This window comes from Lathamus discolor, chromosome 3 (genome assembly GCF_037157495.1).
Source record: "Lathamus discolor isolate bLatDis1 chromosome 3, bLatDis1.hap1, whole genome shotgun sequence".
NCBI classification, from domain to species: Eukaryota; Metazoa; Chordata; class Aves; order Psittaciformes; family Psittacidae; genus Lathamus; species Lathamus discolor.
In genome coordinates, this window is record NC_088886.1 from 96,898,332 (window position 1) to 96,916,825 (window position 18,494).

An 18,494-nucleotide genomic window follows, 5' to 3' on the forward strand; every position below is an offset into this window, starting at 1 on the left:
GGGAGTGGGGAATCCTCCCATGCCAGGGCCTTTTGGGAGCTCATTCCTTTCTGGTCCTTGTTAGACAAGGGTTTCTCAAGCTGGGACGTGGTGTGTATGTGTTCAAGGTGATAATGGGAGAGCTAATGCAACATCAGATTGTTTCCACTGACAATCCACCCACCTTTTTTCCTCATTCCTCCTGTTCTCCCCCAAACAGATCATACCATCACAGAATGGTTTGGGTTGGAAGGGACCTTAAAGATCATCTAGTTCCAACCCCCCAGCCATGGGCAGGAACACGTTCTGCTAGACCAAGTTGATCAGTCTGCGGGTCTGTCTTGTGTACTGTTTCCAAACCCAAATTGAGCAGTGCACTCCTACTTCTTACGGCCTATTCCTGTCTGGATTTTTTAGTGCTTGGGAATCATATCCTCACTTACTGTGTTTACTGTTTATGTTTCTTGCACATTGTTTTTGGTTAAGTCTTTGGTTGTGTTTACCGTGTCTTAAGCAAGGTAACAGCAGCCAATCTTGTAGCCAGTGTCACTGTTTTCTTCTGTCTTGTTCTGAGTGACTTCACTGCTAATAGCCAAAGTATTCCTTTAAATACGGAGTTTTAAGCAGAACAAGGTAAACCCAGAACTGCCGAGTCCCCATGGTGCAAGTTGTGAGCCAGCACACGATAACATCATCATTTTTATGGTTTTGGTGGTACTTTAGAATGCTATGTGATTTCACCAGATTTAGGCACTTCACTTTTAATATTTCACTAGACAGATGGTTTTTTTAATGATCCTGATTCTTTCCACCATTAAATAATGCCAGTTACAGATGTGCTGTTTTATTGAGGTTAAGGCATTTGCCATTATTAGTTGCTAATATTTGGTTAGTGATTATATCTAAATGAGAATGCCCATTGTGCACTGTACAAACCCATTTGAAGAAACAGGCTCTGCTCCAAAGAGTGGAGCAGACTGACACTTCAGTTCTTTCACCTTACTACTTAATGCTGCTTTTTTTTGCACTTCAGTTATGCTTATCTAATGGATCTCTATGCCGCTTGTGCCTCTCTAGTTACAGTAGTAACATTTAGGTAGCCAGTTTTTATCTTCATCAAATGCAAGTTCCCAAAGAACTAAAAAAACCCAAACAAACCCCAAACAAAACACAAAATTCCAGTGCCTCATCAAATTTGCAAAGGCTTCAAAAAATTCCAGAGCCCAGTGAAACGCTGGTGGGTGATCCTTTCTAAAAAAACAAAAACAAACCCAGGAAAGTTTCCTGTATTTTAAAGGTTTGTTTAGAAAAGGGGATTAATTGTAACTTGCTCGCATGTATGTTAGGTTTGAGATTGCTCTGTTTCTAGTTCTATGTGTTTGAAAGTTTATTATTCACTCAGAAGTTTCTGAGCTGATGATGTCTATCCACACACTGGAAGGGCCTTCTCTGATCCCTGTAAGGTGCATTTGACAAAAAAAGCACATTGGAAGTACTTGCTCTATCGCCTAGGACAGATGAAAGTACTCCCTTAACTCAAGAGATCATTAGTTTGATCCACTGTAGTTTCCCATCTTTACCAAAAGAGGTCTTTACTAAAGACCTTATGACTTCCAGTCATAGAATGTCTGGAACACAGCAGCGTCAGCTGCAAGATGCTACAATTGTCTTGGTTAACTGCTCTGTTCTCTCTCATCAATATAATGACTGCATCATATCTACTCTTTCTTCCTCACATTAGTCTATAGCTATCCAGGTTGTGGGTTTTGATAGTTGTTTTTTAATTAGTGCCTATCTGCAGAAACTTCTTAGCCAAGAACCTATCTGATAGAAGGCTGTCATTTGTTTCATCATACCTACAGTAATGTTTGCTGTAGGTCGTATGACATTCTTCCAGTCTTCCCTTATGAAGTCTTTATACCTTTTTTTAATGCGTCCCTTTTACCTTACAAAGCTGTTCACGTTGGCTTACCCATTTTGTGTTCTGCTGTCCTTTTTGATTCTTAGATTTTTCCAGGATGAAATGAATTTTTGCTTTTCAAGGCTTCCTTAAACATAACTTCAGTATTAGTTTACTCCAGTCTGTAATAGCGGGGACTTAGTCTGTACTCCATGAAAGCTTTGAGATACTACCTTTTATAAATAGTGCAAGAACTAGACTATTTCACTTTAAAGCTTTGATTGCTTGATCCTAGGCTTCAGCTTTGAACCTTCTTTTCTCTATTTAACATTCTGGCTCAAGTTGCTGGATTGGTACTGGAGTTCTCTGCAGTTGTTGCTCCGGCTGTCAAACAGGCTGCGGAGTCCAGTGCTTTCACAGCACATGCATGTTGCTTGGAAGTCCACTTAAAAGGGAAGATTTTTAGCCTTTGCTACTTTGTTATTATTTATTCTAAATTCAGTGGCATATTTGCTTGGGCAAGAATTTGCAAAGAGGTTCTAGAACCTGTGGTTTATTTTCTGCAACATGAATCTGTGCTTTTTCAGTTGCCTTGTGAAACTCCTCCTGTCAGATTAGCATGGTCTAGTGGTCTGCATCCAGGCTAGGAAAAGAGCCTCTGAGCTCTAATCCACATCTGATACTGAGTGCATTGATTCTCTCCTCTTCAGGATGCTATGGATGACTGTGAATTTATGTCCTTTATGACTGGCAGTATCCTCCTCCAGAGCAGTTCCTGTCTCCTTTCAAGACCCTGCTCTATAGATGTGAAAATCCTGTTTCTATGTTGATGTCCAAACCCATTCTCCCCTTCCTGATCTTTTTGTCAACCGTTACCTGAAAGGTCCCTCAGGGAGTGGGGATAGTCTTGGCAGCAGAAATGTATCAGAACGGACAAAAATTTTCGTGCAGACCTACATGTCAGTAGACTCAGATTCTCTTTTGCAGGCAGTAACTAGATGTGATTTCACTGAACCTTTATACAATAACTAGTCTCTTCAGCATTCTAACCTGGGTATTTACCCCAAAGGATTAGTTCACTACCTTAGCTTCCCTCTTTGTGAAGCCAGGATGATGTTCTTCTCACAGGATTAGGTGAGGATTAGCTAGTGTTTATCAGCCTCTTGCAGATAAAGGAAGTGCTTTGTTTACATGTGTCTCTTTTAGACTGCATGGTCCTGATCACATGACAGTGCTCAACTCTGTATTTGAAAAACATCTGATTTAGGATACCACTACAAAATAATTGTTACAGACAGTTATAATTAAGATGTGCATATTTTTGGAATTGAATCCTGCTTCCCCAAAACTGAGGCATTTAGCAGTTTGGAAATATTCACCCTATTCTGTCATTTTATTACCTTTAATTTTTTGTGTGTTAGTGTTAATATGTAGGATTTTTGTGATCATGATGGAAATTTCGATAGCGTTTCTGACCTTATGTCTGTAATAATTCCTTATACCTGCATAGAGGTATAAGGAAACAGAGTACCATCCTTCAAGAGTATCTTTCTAGACAGACAATTTCTGCTGTTACCTTTCCACACCAAATATCCCTGGTTCATGAATTAAAGTATCTGTTACCTGAAATTCACTGTGTTTTTCCTGCTTCTTTTATCATTGCTGAAAATAAAGGCTCTGCAGCAGCTGGAATCAGCTAACAGTTTTGTTGAAAATACGTCTTGTTCTTCCCTAGTGATATCGGCTCTGTGGGGCTTTCTTAGTAACATGAACAGAGATGACTCAGAACACAGAGAGAGAACAACTGTGTTGTGTAGGAAGTTAAAAAATGGGGGTTTTGCCATTTTTTTTGGCCAACACCACAGTCAAGCTGCAGTGCCTGCATTCCCTCCCCCTTTCTTTTCTTACGTACCCCTCCTCCCCCCCTTTTTTTTTTCCCCTTCTTGACAGCTTTTGGAACTGGAGCTGGTATCCTGAATTGATCTTAACAATCATCACAAAATCCACGAGAGAACAAACAAGACATTCCCAATAGCCAGTTATTTTCTTTCAAAAGGGTTGTACTAATAAAGTGGTAGAAGGATTATGTGTGTGTGCGTGTAGTATACAAGCAGGAGCAATTCCAGTGAACACCTCTTTCTCCAGCATCAATGATATTATCCAAACCATGAAATCTCAAAATGCTGTCATTTCTAGGTTTTATAGCACCTAAGTGCAGGTTGCTAGCGCGGATTGATTTATATTGCAATCGACAAGATTAGGTGGGGTATTGCATACATATATTATTTGTCTTTGGCCAAATTTGGACAATTTGTTTTTTGGGGGGGCTTTCTTCCATGAGGAAGCTTTATCATGGGCTCAAAGCAGGAAGAAAATGCAGGTGAAACTTGTCAAAGTAAAATGCAGGACCTAAAGTAGGGGGGCAGAGGTGGGAGGGACAAATCACACCTTGTTGCAGCCTACAGGATTACCCATTCTCCCTTCTCATTAAACCATCAGCCAGTACCCTCAGGTCTGGTCCTTGTTCCCTCTGTACTTGTTCCCTGGGTTTCTGTTGCTCTTGAGGGTTCTCCTTGTCTCTTCCTCCACCCTCATGTTTTCAAAATTACTTCAGTCTATTCCCCTTTAGAGAAAATTTCCTAATACTTGGCTGCAAACTCCTTTCAAGCCCTTCAAGTAACCAGCTCCTTCCAGAAAACATTCCTGTGTTAATTTCCCTGAGAAATTTTTGCCCATGCCATCTTGGTTTTGAACTTTTATTGCATTTCTTTCAAGTTCCTTATGGAAGGAGCCAGTTCTTATGTGTTTGTGAAAGGCCATTTATATAGTCCCTAGGCAGTAAATAGCCAGGCATTGTCTATAGGCAATAAATGCATCTCTCTAACCTTTCAGAAGCCTTACCTTTCTTTAACATGTTATCTTATCTTTTACTCTCATTTCTGTTGATTTTGGCCCTCTGTTCTAACCACTTTCCCAGGAAATTCCGCAGTTTACATTGCTAAAATTATCATTTGCTTTACTAAAATGAAAGTACTTGTTAATGTATAGAGAAGTTACGTTTTGTAGAGTACACTTAAAATGGTGTATTTTAAAAGAAAAGGAGGTCGGATAAGTTTAAGAGATTCAACCTTCTGGCCACTAAAATTGCTTGTGGAATTTTCCATCAACTTCAGTAGGAGCAGGAGCTAATGCAAAATGGTTCTGACCAAGAATGGAGAATTTTATTTACCATCTGCTTGGATAGTGTCTTACTGTGTGTTTTACAGTAACATTTGGTGTTCTGATGTCCATTTTGATTCTTCTTATCCAGATGTTCTGGGAACATAAAATAGATGCAGCTGCTATTTAAATAGGATGTTTGCTCAGTGCTGGTATAAACTGCTGCTTTTCTACAGGCTGTGAAATAGAAACGCTGTCCCTGTGAAAAGCTCTGCAGAAATAACAGGGCTTGAAGTCTTGGGAAATCCTTTGAGTTCCTCACTGCCCTCCCTCCTCCTTTCTTCTCTCCTCCTCAGTATGTGCTCTCTTCAGTTTTAGCTTCAAAAGATGAAAATCTTACTCCTGATGATGTGTTGTGGGTATTATAGTCTCAGATAAACAACATTTTTGGTAAGCTTTATTGGTAGTGTCAGGTTGTATTCTAGTCATTTTCCCAGAAAATGCCCTGAGGAGTCGCATACAACTCATCTGAAATGGTTTCCTGTTCGTGTTTGTTACTAATGCTGTGAGATCGTTTAAGCATCCAAATTACAGGTTTTACTTTTTTTTAATCATCCTTTTGCACTGCTCCAGCAGATCTGCTGTCGAGAGCTGGTGCTAAAGCCTGGTTTCATGTGTCATTAGGAGTGTATTATTTTCTCTGCCATCCCAGTGCTCCGCCTGAGACATTCACAGGAGGCTGGGAAGGCTCATGGTGCAGTTCAGCGCAGGATCGGGAAACTGCTCCAGCGTGTGGCATCCATGCTCTGCTGTCTGTCTCTCTTTCTCACCCGCCCACTGCTCCCCACGGCTGCCTTGCTCGGGCCTATGCGCCTTTTCAGTGGCTGAGATAAGATGTCAACGAGAGGGGAGGGAGGGTTAGCAGAGCTGCTGGAGCAATTGATTCTTGTCTGCCTCTCGGAGCAGCCTGTCTGCGCAGTAGCACATGACACAGTTTTGCACAATGCCCTGCTAATGCCCTAGTCAGCAGCTTCCAAGGAAAGAATAGTGCTAGAAAAAAATGATGGCAGTCCTCTGCGAGCCACAGAGAGTGCATGGAGCAGAGCTAAATTTGGAAAGCTAAAGCTTATTTCATGCAAGATTATTAGAATTATTTGGGTTTCCAAATGCATGCTCACACACATGTACATAGTGCTGGCCAGCTTTTCCACGTGACTCGGCGGGATCCGAATGCAGTTGTTATTTATAGATGGCAAGAGCAGTGATGGCATTATCTTATAGCACTCCAGTCCTGAAACGATAGCACTTGTGTGCTGGGAGGGTGGGGGCAGATGCCCTCTGTGAGTGTTTAGGCAGGCTGCTCTTCTGTAAATGTCCATAGGATGAGATAAGTCACAAATAACCTTTTCCCTCTTCCAAATTTCTTTTTCATTTTCAGCCAGAGAAAAGAAAGGTATTGAGAAATCAGTGTAGGCTGTGACTTCTACTGGCTTCTTCCCTAGATGCATGTAAAAAGCAATTAGCCATGTTCATTTTTTTTTACTTCTCCCCTATTCCATAGATAACCTATTTCTACCTATGTAAAACCATAAACATTTCCCTGAAGACAAGGAAACAGCAATTTCTAATCTGTCTAAAGCAAATGTTCGTACTTGGGTTTTTAAATAAAGCAGTCTCTTGTTCAGAACCTCTGTGTGCTTTTAGCTCAGCTAATTGAACTGAGGCATATATGTGTGCAATGGAGCCATGTATTTGGGTACTGCCTGTACAGAGAAACAGCTGCCTGATTTCTGCCTCTGCAGTGCTGTAGCCTTGGTGCTGGGGCCAGACTCAGAGCTGCAGCGAGGAATTCATCTAGCTGGGGGAAAAACACAAAACCAAATCAAATAAATGTCGGAGGAGGAAGAAGAAAAAAACCCACAGTCAGGTCAGATCCATGGTCAGGTTCACAGTATGGTCATGCAAAGAGATGCTTCAGCACAGCTAGGAGCGCTTACAAGCCACAGCAGGGTATGGACGCAGCAATATTGCTGCTGAACACTTTATATCATGAAAACGCAGTCAAAAAAATCTGAAGATCAGGGTAGGGTTATTTAGATGTCTTATTTTACACCAATTTGAGTTTTCCGTGTGGCATTACTGTAACAGAGCATAGATGATTGGCTAGGTTTGCTTTATTGGCAATAAAATAAACACAGTTCACTTTGTATCTTAAAGGTATCAGAATGCTTTAACAAGAGCATCCATGACTCACAGAATGCCTCTTTAATATAACTGTGTTTTATTAAACACAGAGCTAGAAGAAAACAACTTTCAGGGTACTAAATTCTTTCTTTTGTTCACATTAGTTGCCAAGTTTCCGGGTGCAGCTTGGGAACAATTATTTGGCATTTCACTTTGGTCTGTTAATTGAATGTTAATTAATTAGGCAGTTCTCAAGAAAAGGTGATTGGTACCAGAGGAGCAGAGCAGGTTGCTAGTAAGGGGAAGAAGATGACAGGGTTTGTGGGGTTGGTGGGAAGCAGCAGGGAAAAAAGTAATGACTTTGTTAGAAAACTGACACATCAACTGGGCAGTGAGATGGGAAACATCACTGCCTTGAAAGTGCAGTGCCATGCACACATCTGTCTGCTCTGCATTGTTGGAACAGAAATAAGTTAAACACTCCTGCAGGCTGAGTTTCTCTTTGCTGATGTCCTTAATTGTCTTCATGTTCAGCACATAGAGGTTATTTTATATGTAGCTGTAATTGTTCTTTCAGAATGAAAAACGATGCGAAGGTAGGAGTCACAGTGCTTTCAGCTTGGTTCTGTTCGAGTGCAAAGTTTGTATAGCATGAAAAATTGTCCTGCAACCCCCAACTTTGAAATGAACGTTTTTTTCCTTCAGCACTTCAGGAGAAGTTGGCAATGCCTGTATTACACTAATTGTTCAAAAATAAAAGTTCCTGAGGACACCTGGTAAAACATTCTTTTCCCATAAAAAGGTAAAATAATGTGAAATTAAAGCAAAGAGCAAGACTGCAGAACCAAAAGTTCCTAAAATAGCTTTTGGTCCTTCTCAAAAGTTCTGGCTGTGCAATGTTAACTTTGGAAACACGTTTCTGCTATAAATTTTGGTTGTGTGGTTTTTGTAATTTTTTTTTTCCCCTCTCCTTGAAAGCCTCTCCAGATGTTTTACAGTTGTTTGAAAATGTTCCATGGCAGGCACAGAGACTGTGGGCACAGAGCACTAAGCCCTTGATGTGGTGGTTGTGGTTTTTCCTTGCAAAGAGAGGAAGGTGTATGATCCTCTCTGTTCTGGGACTCATTCTGTCACCAATGGTGTGACCTTCAGCACATCACCTGCTCTCGGTTTCTTTCATCTGTAAAATGTAGCCAGCAAGCTGTGTAGCTGGATGGCCACTTCAGCAGTCTCTGCAGGAGCTCCCCACTCTGTAACTGAGATGTTCAGTATTTTTTACGTTTCTATTTAGAATAATTACAAAGACAAGCCAGATTTAAATATTTTTCTGATACAAGCTGATTGATTGAAATTCCTGTGTTCACAATCATAGAATCATTTAATTGTAAAAGAATTCAATGGTATCTATGCTGTACCCCTTCCCTGAAGCATGCCTAGTACTGTTCTCTCTGGACGTTTATCTGACAGTACCTCAGCATCTCCATTCATGGAAAATTCATCACCTTGCCCCTTAGGGTATTTAGTAGCATTAGGATGCTTCTGATACCTAGCCTGTGTCTTTTCTGTCTCTTTGTACATTGTATTTTGGCATTTCTGCTGAGGATATGTGTGATGCTTTGTTACTCAGTAAATAATGCTGTCAATCTGCTCTTCTAAAAGAAACAAAACCAACACCACCAAACCACGCCACCACTCCATGCAATCTTTTAGTGCAAGATTATATTGATGGGGTTTCTCATCATGATTTTGATAACATTTCTTCCCCTTCTGTGACTGTACATTGTGGTGGGGTAGAAAGGAGAACTGTGCATCTTCCAGACTTGTACCCGAGGAGAACAGTTGAGTTTGCTGCAGCAGTGTGGCACCGCTCAGCCTCTGCACAGCTATTGCCCTCAGCTCCACTTCTGGGAATTTCTGCCTTTGAAGGTGATTCTCACCCTGTTGTTGGGAAGCTGCATTGTGTCTTACTTTGTACTTGTCCCTCTTGGATGTAGTTCCGGACCACTTCTCCAGCTTTTCAAGGTGATTTCAACACCAGTTCTGCAGTGAACTGATGCTTTGTTCCAGCTTTTGCTATCTGTACATTGACCCAGAACATGTTCTAGCACTTTATCCATCTGTGTCATGGATGTCCATAAATGAAGCATTCAGTAGTTTCAGACCCAGAACAAACTCCTGCAAAAACCCAGCCAATAGTGCTTGTTTCTGTTACTGACTGTTGGTTTAATAGTTCAGTAAGCTTAAGTTTCCAGCCATTTTGTGTTGCATTCAGCTAGACCTTACTTCCCTTTTTTATTTGTAAGAGGGTCATGTAAAGCATCACTGAAGCCTCACTAAAATCAAATGAATCTATGCTCAAAGTCCCTTGTCTGTTAGTGTACAGAAAGTACAGAAGTAATGGCATGATTTGTTCTTTACAAATCCATTTTGGTTGGGGTTTTGTTGTTTGGTTTGGGGGGGGGGGGGTTGGTGGGGTTTTGTTGTTTGGGTTTTTTTGTTGTTGTTTGTTTTTGGGGGTTTGGGGTTTTTTTGTGGGGTTTTTTTTGTGTGTGTTGTTTGTTTTTTTTAACTTTCCTTTTGGTCCTTTTGAATACTGTGGGTTACTTTTCACCAGTAGGACACTGGGCCTTCAATTCTGAAGTTATTCCTTTAGTCTTTTGGGAAATAGCCTCTAGGTTTTCCCTTTTCCAGACTTTTGTCGTCGTACTGATTGTGCATGAATTCCCTGTATTCAGTCTCTGGTTATATGCCTCTAGTATTTTTTCCTAGCTCTTTTGGGTGTCAGTGGTAGCGTTAGCTCAGGAGCTGTTTACAGTAGTAATTGGAGGGCTCAGGATGGATTAAGTGAAACTGATCCTCTCACCTAGAGGTCACCACTTTGAATCTAGCTAAAGATGGGTTAAAGTGAGTCGCTTCCGTTTTTCAGATGTCTGCATTATGTGTGAAGTCTGTTGATGACTGGAACTGGCATTATGAAATAAACACATACAGCAGTAATGAAGGAGACTGTTGTCTGAATTCTAAGTAGTGAAACCGACAATTGGATGAGTAAGAAAGCAAGCAATCTAACGCTATTGGAGTGCATTTCCTTTGGAAAGCGGTATCCAAGATTGCCTTGCTGGTGGCCTTTAACCAGCTTTGTCTTTTCTTTGTAATGGGGCATGTTTTCAGATGTAGCAACGTAGTTACAACTAAGCCTAAATGAGGTGCTTACGTATTTTATCTGGATCCATGCACAGTGTTTTGTGCTTGCCAAATTGAGCCATTGTTGCTATGTTTTGTAATGTATTACTTCAAAGTTAATGTAGTGAATCTGGTAAGATGCTCTGCCAAATTTTGGCAAGTGTAGAAGGAAATTGGAGAATCCCAGTTCCACTGAAGTCATGGGGTAAGGATAGCAGTGTTCAAATATGTGTCTCCAGCGTGTAATATTCTAATTGGAAGCCAGTATATATGTGTTTTGAGAGGTATTTGTGAAGAGCTGAAGATACACCAAGACAAGCTGGACTCATATTCAAGACCAGACTTCTACTTGGTGTCACTCTTACGTAGCACCCTTGAAAGCACATGCTAGATAACTTTCAGGTTTGCAGTAAGGGTTTTATTGAATAAAACCTCTGATAAGTAATTTTATATTACATTTCATTTAATTAGACATTCCTCACATTACATATTTTGCTACAAACCTATGTAGTGTTTGGTTTTTTGGTGATAATATATAACTGCATGATAGATCCTACCGGAGCAAAGCTGGGTATTTCACAGCTCTAGCTATAGTAATGAAGGAGGCGTTGGTAATAAAGGACATTATTTGGATATTAGTGGTAGAAACATGTACCATACTGTTTCACAATGTCCAACTGTGGCTGTCGACTTTGTGTTCCTTCTGCAATTAGTGGGCAGTTCATGCCTCCCAAAGCAGGGGTTGAGCCAGCCATTGCCTTTGCTCTGCCGGGGAATTCAGTTCCATGCGGTTTGCTGTACAGTCACTGGGACTAGCACCTTCTAAACCTGTGTGTATTTGGCAGTGGTACTCCTCACTTGTGTTGGTACTTCTAATTCCAGATAAAATCAGTTTGTTTAATCCAACTTCCTTGGACTCTAAGCTCTTATCACTGATTTTGCATGATGGAGAACAGCAAGCACAATCCTCAGCTGCTTCAGAAAAGCAGACAGCTGGGGTGTAAGCCTCCTAGTATGAGTTGGGCACAAACACCTGGGAGCAAGCACAGTCTCTGTGCTATGGGCCCCTGCATGTGCAGTGAGCATCTGCTGGCAGCCAGAGAGACCTGGAAGAAGGGGTGGGCTCCTTGGGAACTGCTGTGAGTCCGTGTCAAACAGCCAGAGTGCTGAGAAATGACTGCTTCTGCTTTGTAATTGGCATTATATACACTCCTTTTGTGCTCTCCACATTGAGGCAGATACACAGCAGAAGCTTGTGTAATGACAGGGGTAGGGCTTGTCTGTCGCAGGCTTAGGACACATAGCGGTACATTGAAAGAACTGAAGAGGAGGGGCAAACACGTGTACTCTGAATTTCTCCTAATCGATAGGTACATCCTATTTCCATTGTGGCCTTGCTTTCCTGCCCTGACTGACTATCCGACAGGTTAGCCAGCCATTGCCAGGCTCTCCTGGAGTGTGTGAGAAGTAGAGCTGCAGGAAAATCAATCCTTGAAATAGTTTGGGATGAACAATTTCTCCTCTCACTCCATTCCCCAGCTCCTTAAGAGCAAAGTAGCATTTAAAACATGAGGAGAACGTCTGATTTACTGCTCTCCAAATTGTGGACAAAGATTCCATCCTTTTAATGCAATCGAAATGACTTTTCTAACACTACAGCGCACTGATCATCAGGTAGTTAACATTTGTTACGTATTTTTCCAAACAGTATGTAGTCTCCATTTTCCTTTGTAAAAAGGCTATCATTCTTAAATAATCAAGACAATAGTAATTTCCACTCCCCTCCTTCTCTGCTGCTTCCCTTCCTACCCCACCAAATTATTTCACTGGATAATTTATAAAAACTGAATTTAGATTGCAGTCGATACAGAAGACGGTAGAAAGCCCTCGGTAGTTCTGTATTCCTCTTAATTGTAATTCTGCGTGTAAAATATACAAATTTGTTTCTAAGAGCAACATAAAATTAATGGTTATGACCTGCAAAAAAATGTTGTCTTTTCTTACTTATGCTGTAAATATCTTTTCAGCCAAATGCGTTTCCTTTCAAGACAGAAAACCAAACTAGCGAGACAGTGCTGAACAGATAGCTTTCCAAATCAAACTCCTCCGTTTTCCTGATATTTTCATTGCAGTGAGTAAGAAATACGGGTCTGCCAGTCTGCCTATTGAACTATCTACTGCAGCTTAACTGCAGCAAGGAAGCAGTAATCCTATTGTGCTCCTCCAGCAGTCTCCTGGGAAGCAGAAGGCATTGAAATTACTGAGTTGTTGTCCTATCCCCTCCTCACCTGTCTTTGTGGCTGTAAATATAGTGTCTGCCTGTAAATAACAGTTTGCTGCACCTCTAAGCATGTTCCCTAACAAGAGGCAGCGATTTACTGAGGTGATAAGCTGTAACTAATACTAGGGTATCATAATAGGTAAATAGATTAGCACTGTGCTTCTCTGTATTTTGCTTTCTAGGGAGCCGACTGGCTCATTCACTCGGAGATGCTTACTACGGCACTTTGCACAGCACTGAGTTAAATCAGTCAGTTACAGGATTGCAGTTATCTGAGCTGGTGTGGATGTAGCTAATGAAATGCATTAGTGAATCTATGGGGTAGCATTGATCGCTTAGCCTGTTTTCCTTCCCCTTTCTGTTCCCTGACCCAAAAGGGATTGTAACGGGCTGTACCAATATTCAATGCCATGGCTATAAACTATCCTTTGAGCTGCGTCATCAGCACCCAGCACGTAATTGTTGCAAGTGTGCCAGCATCATTTGTCACCAAGAAGATGTAAGAAGTGGCGTGGGCAGCCTGGATGTGATCCATGGCTTCCTCCAGCTCGAGCTCCTTGGTTTTCCTCACGGAAGTGCCTGGTGCTACTGGTGAGTGATAGGCACACATGGCTCTGAGGGATGGGAAGGTGCCACAGAGCGGGCAACGGAAGCCTTTGTTTCCATACTGCTCGGCAGGTTTTCAACACAGAAGGGCCCTCACATGAAAAGAACAGTACCGGGGGATGTGGCCTGTCCTAGTAATTGTGTCGCAAATCTTGTGATATTTGGCATGTTCTTAAAGACCTGGCTCCTAGAGGCAGGGGATTAAATAACAATTGCTTCCTTTCTCTTTCAAGCAAGGCTTAGCTCTGCGGTTGCAGAAAAATGCTTGAAATGTGACTCAGGCTGAGGGGAGAAAAAAGAAATCTTTGCCTTACAGCCCTCTTCCCTCTCCTTGTCCTCAGGATCCCAGTGTTGGATACATTGCGATGTCTCATGATTTTTTTCAATGAAAGTGTTTAAAACTACAGGAGGCATTCAGAAGGACATAAAGTGTGGCCAACTCCGGGTGTGTGGGAGTATTTATGAGTATTTTCAGGAGAGGTCGGTCACATTCTGTGCTGAGACACACTCCTGCAACGTCTGTTCCTCTTCAGGGAAAGGAGAAACAAAAATGGGACTGGGTAGCAGCAAGCTGAGTATCTCTGAATGTGTTTTTTCTCTCATTTCCTTAGGCAAACCCCTTGGGCGACTCATAATTGAAATTTCTCTTATTTTTTAATCTCTCTGGTTTCCTCTATTTCGCAAATGTGAAAGCCGAGGCTGCTCATTTCTGCGTCGGTTTCTTAACACAGTCATCATTAGCAAATCAGTATTGATTTATTTCTATGAAAATACATCAATGCTTAAAGTAAAATGCAGTTCCATTAAGAATTATACAGGTTTTGCAAATGGAGAAAAGTAGGTCAAATATTGCACCAATCATCCCAGAGTGTGTCCCTTTAAGCCAAATAAATGTATGAATACACTTAAACTGTCAGCACGTCATTTGATTGCCATTATTATGCATCTTTTGGCATGAGCTGGTAGAACCCTCCATGACTGAACAAGGGTTGAAAATGTCAATTCTGGTTTATTAACCAGGTTGTGTTTTACGCCTGGGCTGTGTATGGAGGTGTGTGCGGGGGTGCACATTTAGGGATTTTGCCTTTCCCCCCGCCCCTTGCAACAGTTAGCTTCAACTTAAGCAGGAAAGCCACATCATTACATGCAAGGGACATTGTAGCAGTGCAGCACAGGAATACGATTTAAATCTGATCATTAAACTGCCGCAGCAAGAGGCTGTGAGAGACGGTGTGGATGGTCCATCTGCAAAATCTGTGTTCCTGTTGTACAAGGAGGAGGGGCGGAGGGGGAAGAAAAAGCAGCTGCTTGGCTGTGCTATGAGAGGGAGAGACTGACTGTTGGCACCATCTGTAGCTGTCCTTTGTGCTTGCTGCTTTATCTGTTCATTATAATATGATACTGAAATTCTCGTGCTTTGAGTGTAAATGAGTTGAGATACGCCTAATACTGTCAGCATAAAAAGCAGTAACTAAGTACACTAAAGATGAATAGTGTAATCTGTAAATTCATTTTGAGTTTGTTTCATCTTGCTTGAATAGCCCAGGAAGTGATGTTCTCCAGAAGCCAGCTGTACCAGATGTGTGTGGGGTATATATTCATCTTACCAAGCAGAGAGCAGAGCAGTGGAGGTAGCTGGGGCAGGGGGGAATGGAGGCTGCCCCTGCATTTCTAGCAGAGGAGAGCAGACTCCTTTAGACAGTTCTTGCTCCTACTGAACAGGATAGAGGGGGACTGGTTACTCCTAAGGTGGCTGCAAACAACTCTTGTTTTCATTCCATGCACAAACACTGATGCAGGAAAGAGAGCAATTATTATACATGGTGTATGAGTTGAAATGTCCCAAGGGAGGAAAGGTTAAACCTCTCCGTAATGAGTGCTGTGATAGGGATGAGTAAATTTGCTTCGTTTAATACCTGCAGTCTCTTAGTTTCTAAAAACATGACTCCTCTCTAGATAAATTGGAGAATGAAACTGTCCAGCTTATCTTGAGGACCTCTTTGTTCTTTAATGGTTTACATTTCACCTTTATAAATGTGTGTATTGGATATTGGTAATAATAACAACTCATTAAGATCTTTCCTTATCTTCACCTCACCAAAGCAGTGCTATCTCATTACTTACTCCTTTTCCAGGAGTTACTCCACTTTTTTTCCAAGCAGGTTTGTCTTTTATTTGCTGGTTCTTGCCCTCAGATCCATTGGTTTTTTGCTTTTTATCTTGTTTGTCAAGTGCACATAGGTGTGCATAAGGAGCAGCTCCCTCCTCCCATCAAAGCCTCATTTAAGATGGACGATTTCCATTTGATGCTGTAGTAATTACACTCTGCTGTGGAAGTGCTCAGCATCCACTATTACTCTGCAACGGCTGCATTTAGCGTTCAGCAGAACACTTTGTTCCTGTTTCTCAGAGCTCAAGTGGTGTGCAGGAAGAAGCCCTGCAAGGCAGGGATTTGTGTCTCCAGGTGGCTGGAAAGGGGGAGGGCGCCTTTGTCACTGGCACATTAGTGGTGATATGCCAGGGATAAAAGGTGAGTATAATTTGATCAAATGCTTGTTGACAGATTCCTTGGCTAATAGAGAAGCAGCCTAGACTGACACTCGTTGCTGGAACATTTCACATTGCTCCGGGGAATGCTCTCTGTAGCTACATGTGAGGCTGACAATTTCCGAGTGACCATATTTAGTTACGTAAAGAAGCAGTGTCCCCTTTTTGTCACAGCAGAGCTCTAAAATGCCTCCCTAAACACTGCTCTTGACCTTCTGCTTGATAAATGCAATGAAATTACTACCTCTCCTTTGTCCAAATGTGCTATTTATTCGCAGGAGTGGCTTGGGCTTTAAGTGCTTTTCCTGTGTGGCCATTAAACTTGAGTAATTCCAATTGTTTCTGGTACTGAAAAATCATATTTATGGGCGCTCTTGGCAAAACAGGTCTTCCTCTCCCCCTTTACCCCCCATACGATTTTACAATTAGTCTCTTTGAATTTGTTCCAATTTGTTAATGGTACCGGACAATAGCTACTGAAAAAGGAAGGTGGTGTACCCTGAAATGGTAGTTTGCTACTGCTTATGATTCTGTTATTTGGTAAAAAAAAGCCCAACCACTAGAAAAATAAGAAATGAAAATAAAAGCCACAATTTTAGTGAATTCTGCATTTGTCTCTTTCAAACCAGGAAGCCTAAAATTGCATGTGTAGCTCTCCTACTCTGAACTGCTGTGGCAGCTTGGGTTTTGAGTAGTGTTCTGGTTCTCACCTACTTATGCAATCTGTTGATTTGTGTTCAGTTCATAACAGCTCAGGAACGCACTTAGTTAAAAATTAAATATGAAGCATTTTATTGTTCTGAGGGCTTTGTAAAGCATACTTTAAAGAAGGAAAAACCCCAAGCGCTGCCACTTGAGAATGTTTCTTCAACTGCAGAATTTTGCAGTTAGTCTGCGCTTTGTTTTGGTGAAACTCTTCGCTGCATTGTACCTTGGTGATTTTTTGCCAGAGCCACTGCTGATGCTGGGATTAAACATGCAGCTTTGAGGCTCAGTTGGGTGTTACTGGAGGCTCCAGTGGGGTGTTGTCCTGTCCAAGAAGGGGGGGAGTGAGTGAACGAGGCTTGTGGTTGGGTTTAAACCACGACAGGTGTCTTGGCTGGACGCGCTCATGTGAGCCAGATTTCACCTGCAGTCACTTTCTGGGGCTGTGTTTACTGAAAAGTAGGTGGTTTCTGTAACAGGGGTTGGTCTTTTCTGAGTGTGGTTGCATAAAGGAGAGGCCACGTTTTCAGAGATAATGACCCCTTTCATCCCTTTAACTGGAGCTGGAAGCTTTTTGTCCCTGTAGGAAATCTCTGCATCTTCATAGTTCATAAGCGTGATTTTCCTGTAAGCACAGAATTGCCCTCATTGACTAGAAGATTAGGCACATAATGGAAATACACATTTAGGGGTTGTGCTGGGTCAAATATAGATTTAAGTGCTAACTTTGTATCCATATATCAGTGTGGCCGTATTCTCCTGTTTATGTGTTCAAGACTGGTGGCTGATAGCTGGTTTGGAAATGGATTCTTGCACATGGCTTTCTCTTCATGTCTCTCCAATTAATCTTTTGCACAAAAATAGCTGAACAGAAAAGAGATGTTGTTGTTCTTTGCTCCACTCCGTGAATGATGTCTTCTGTATATTTTTGTTACATTTCTATTAGCGTGAAACAAATTCTTCCATGTCTATTTTTACTCACAACAGCTATCCTGTATCTTTGTGCCTCATCTCTGTGATGCTCAGCTCAGACAAGTTCTCCCTCCTGGGCTGTGCAGAATGTTTGTAACTTGTGTAAAAACATTATAATGATAGTGTAGGGCAATTACAGACTCAATTTGATAGGATAATAATATGAGTGGTCGATCGTGGACAAGCTCTTCACTCCTGGGGTTTGTCTGTTGGGATTGAGACTCCTGTTACAGTAGCGTGCATCTGCACTTGGCTATGCCGGTTCTTGGGTTTTGTGCTTACTGTTATTTTGCTCTGTTTGACAGCACTGCTTTCGTCGTGGTGTGAGGAGCTGGGACGGCTCTTGCTGCTTCGCCACCAGAAAAGCCGGCAGAACGATCCTCCAGGGAAGCTACCCATGCAACCCCCCATGAACTCTATGAGCTCCATGAAACCCACCCTCTCTCATAGGTGAGTCTCAGCCCAGTCTGTAGGAGTGGCAGTGTGTGCAGATGTACCACATGACAGACGTGAAATGCTTGTTGCCATTGATGCTTTGTGTACTGAACAGCACTACAGACAACAGGGGATCTGTAATTAGAGCAAGTACAAAATAAACTTGGGTTTTGACTTTGCTGTTACCTGCTGCATAGTGAAGTGATGATGCCACCTTCAAATCTGTGCTCAGATCAAGTGGGCTTGCTTTCAAACTTCATGTTGTGCCCTAGAGATAAAATTCTACAACATGTCTCTCCCAAGCCATTTTCCTACTGTTTACTGAGATACAACTGCCTTTTCTTGAGGCTGAAAACATTTTACTGATGTTCTATTTTCCAAGCGCTGTTGGAAATGTATGCAAACCAATTGTATAGTGGGCATAGACATACATGGGATAATGTCCTATGCCACTTTTTATCAGGTGAGGATCACAAAGTACTTCTGTTCATTTAGAGAAAATGTGAGCATTAAAGGACACTAGAAGAAGCTGAAGATGTGAAG

At 41.8% G+C, this 18,494-nt stretch overlaps 1 protein-coding gene across 11 annotated transcripts in view; it reads left to right on the top strand.

The window, feature by feature from the left end:
- The window catches only part of ZMIZ1 (zinc finger MIZ-type containing 1), a 346,192-nt gene that overhangs the window by 276,623 nt on the left and 51,075 nt on the right, over positions 1 to 18,494 (top strand). For all 11 annotated transcript variants that reach the window (XM_065670720.1, XM_065670724.1, XM_065670721.1 and 8 more), the window contains one exon: positions 17,822 to 17,966. In XM_065670720.1, coding sequence (XP_065526792.1) covers positions 17,822 to 17,966 — 145 coding nt within the window. The remainder of the gene's footprint in view (positions 1 to 17,821; positions 17,967 to 18,494) is intronic.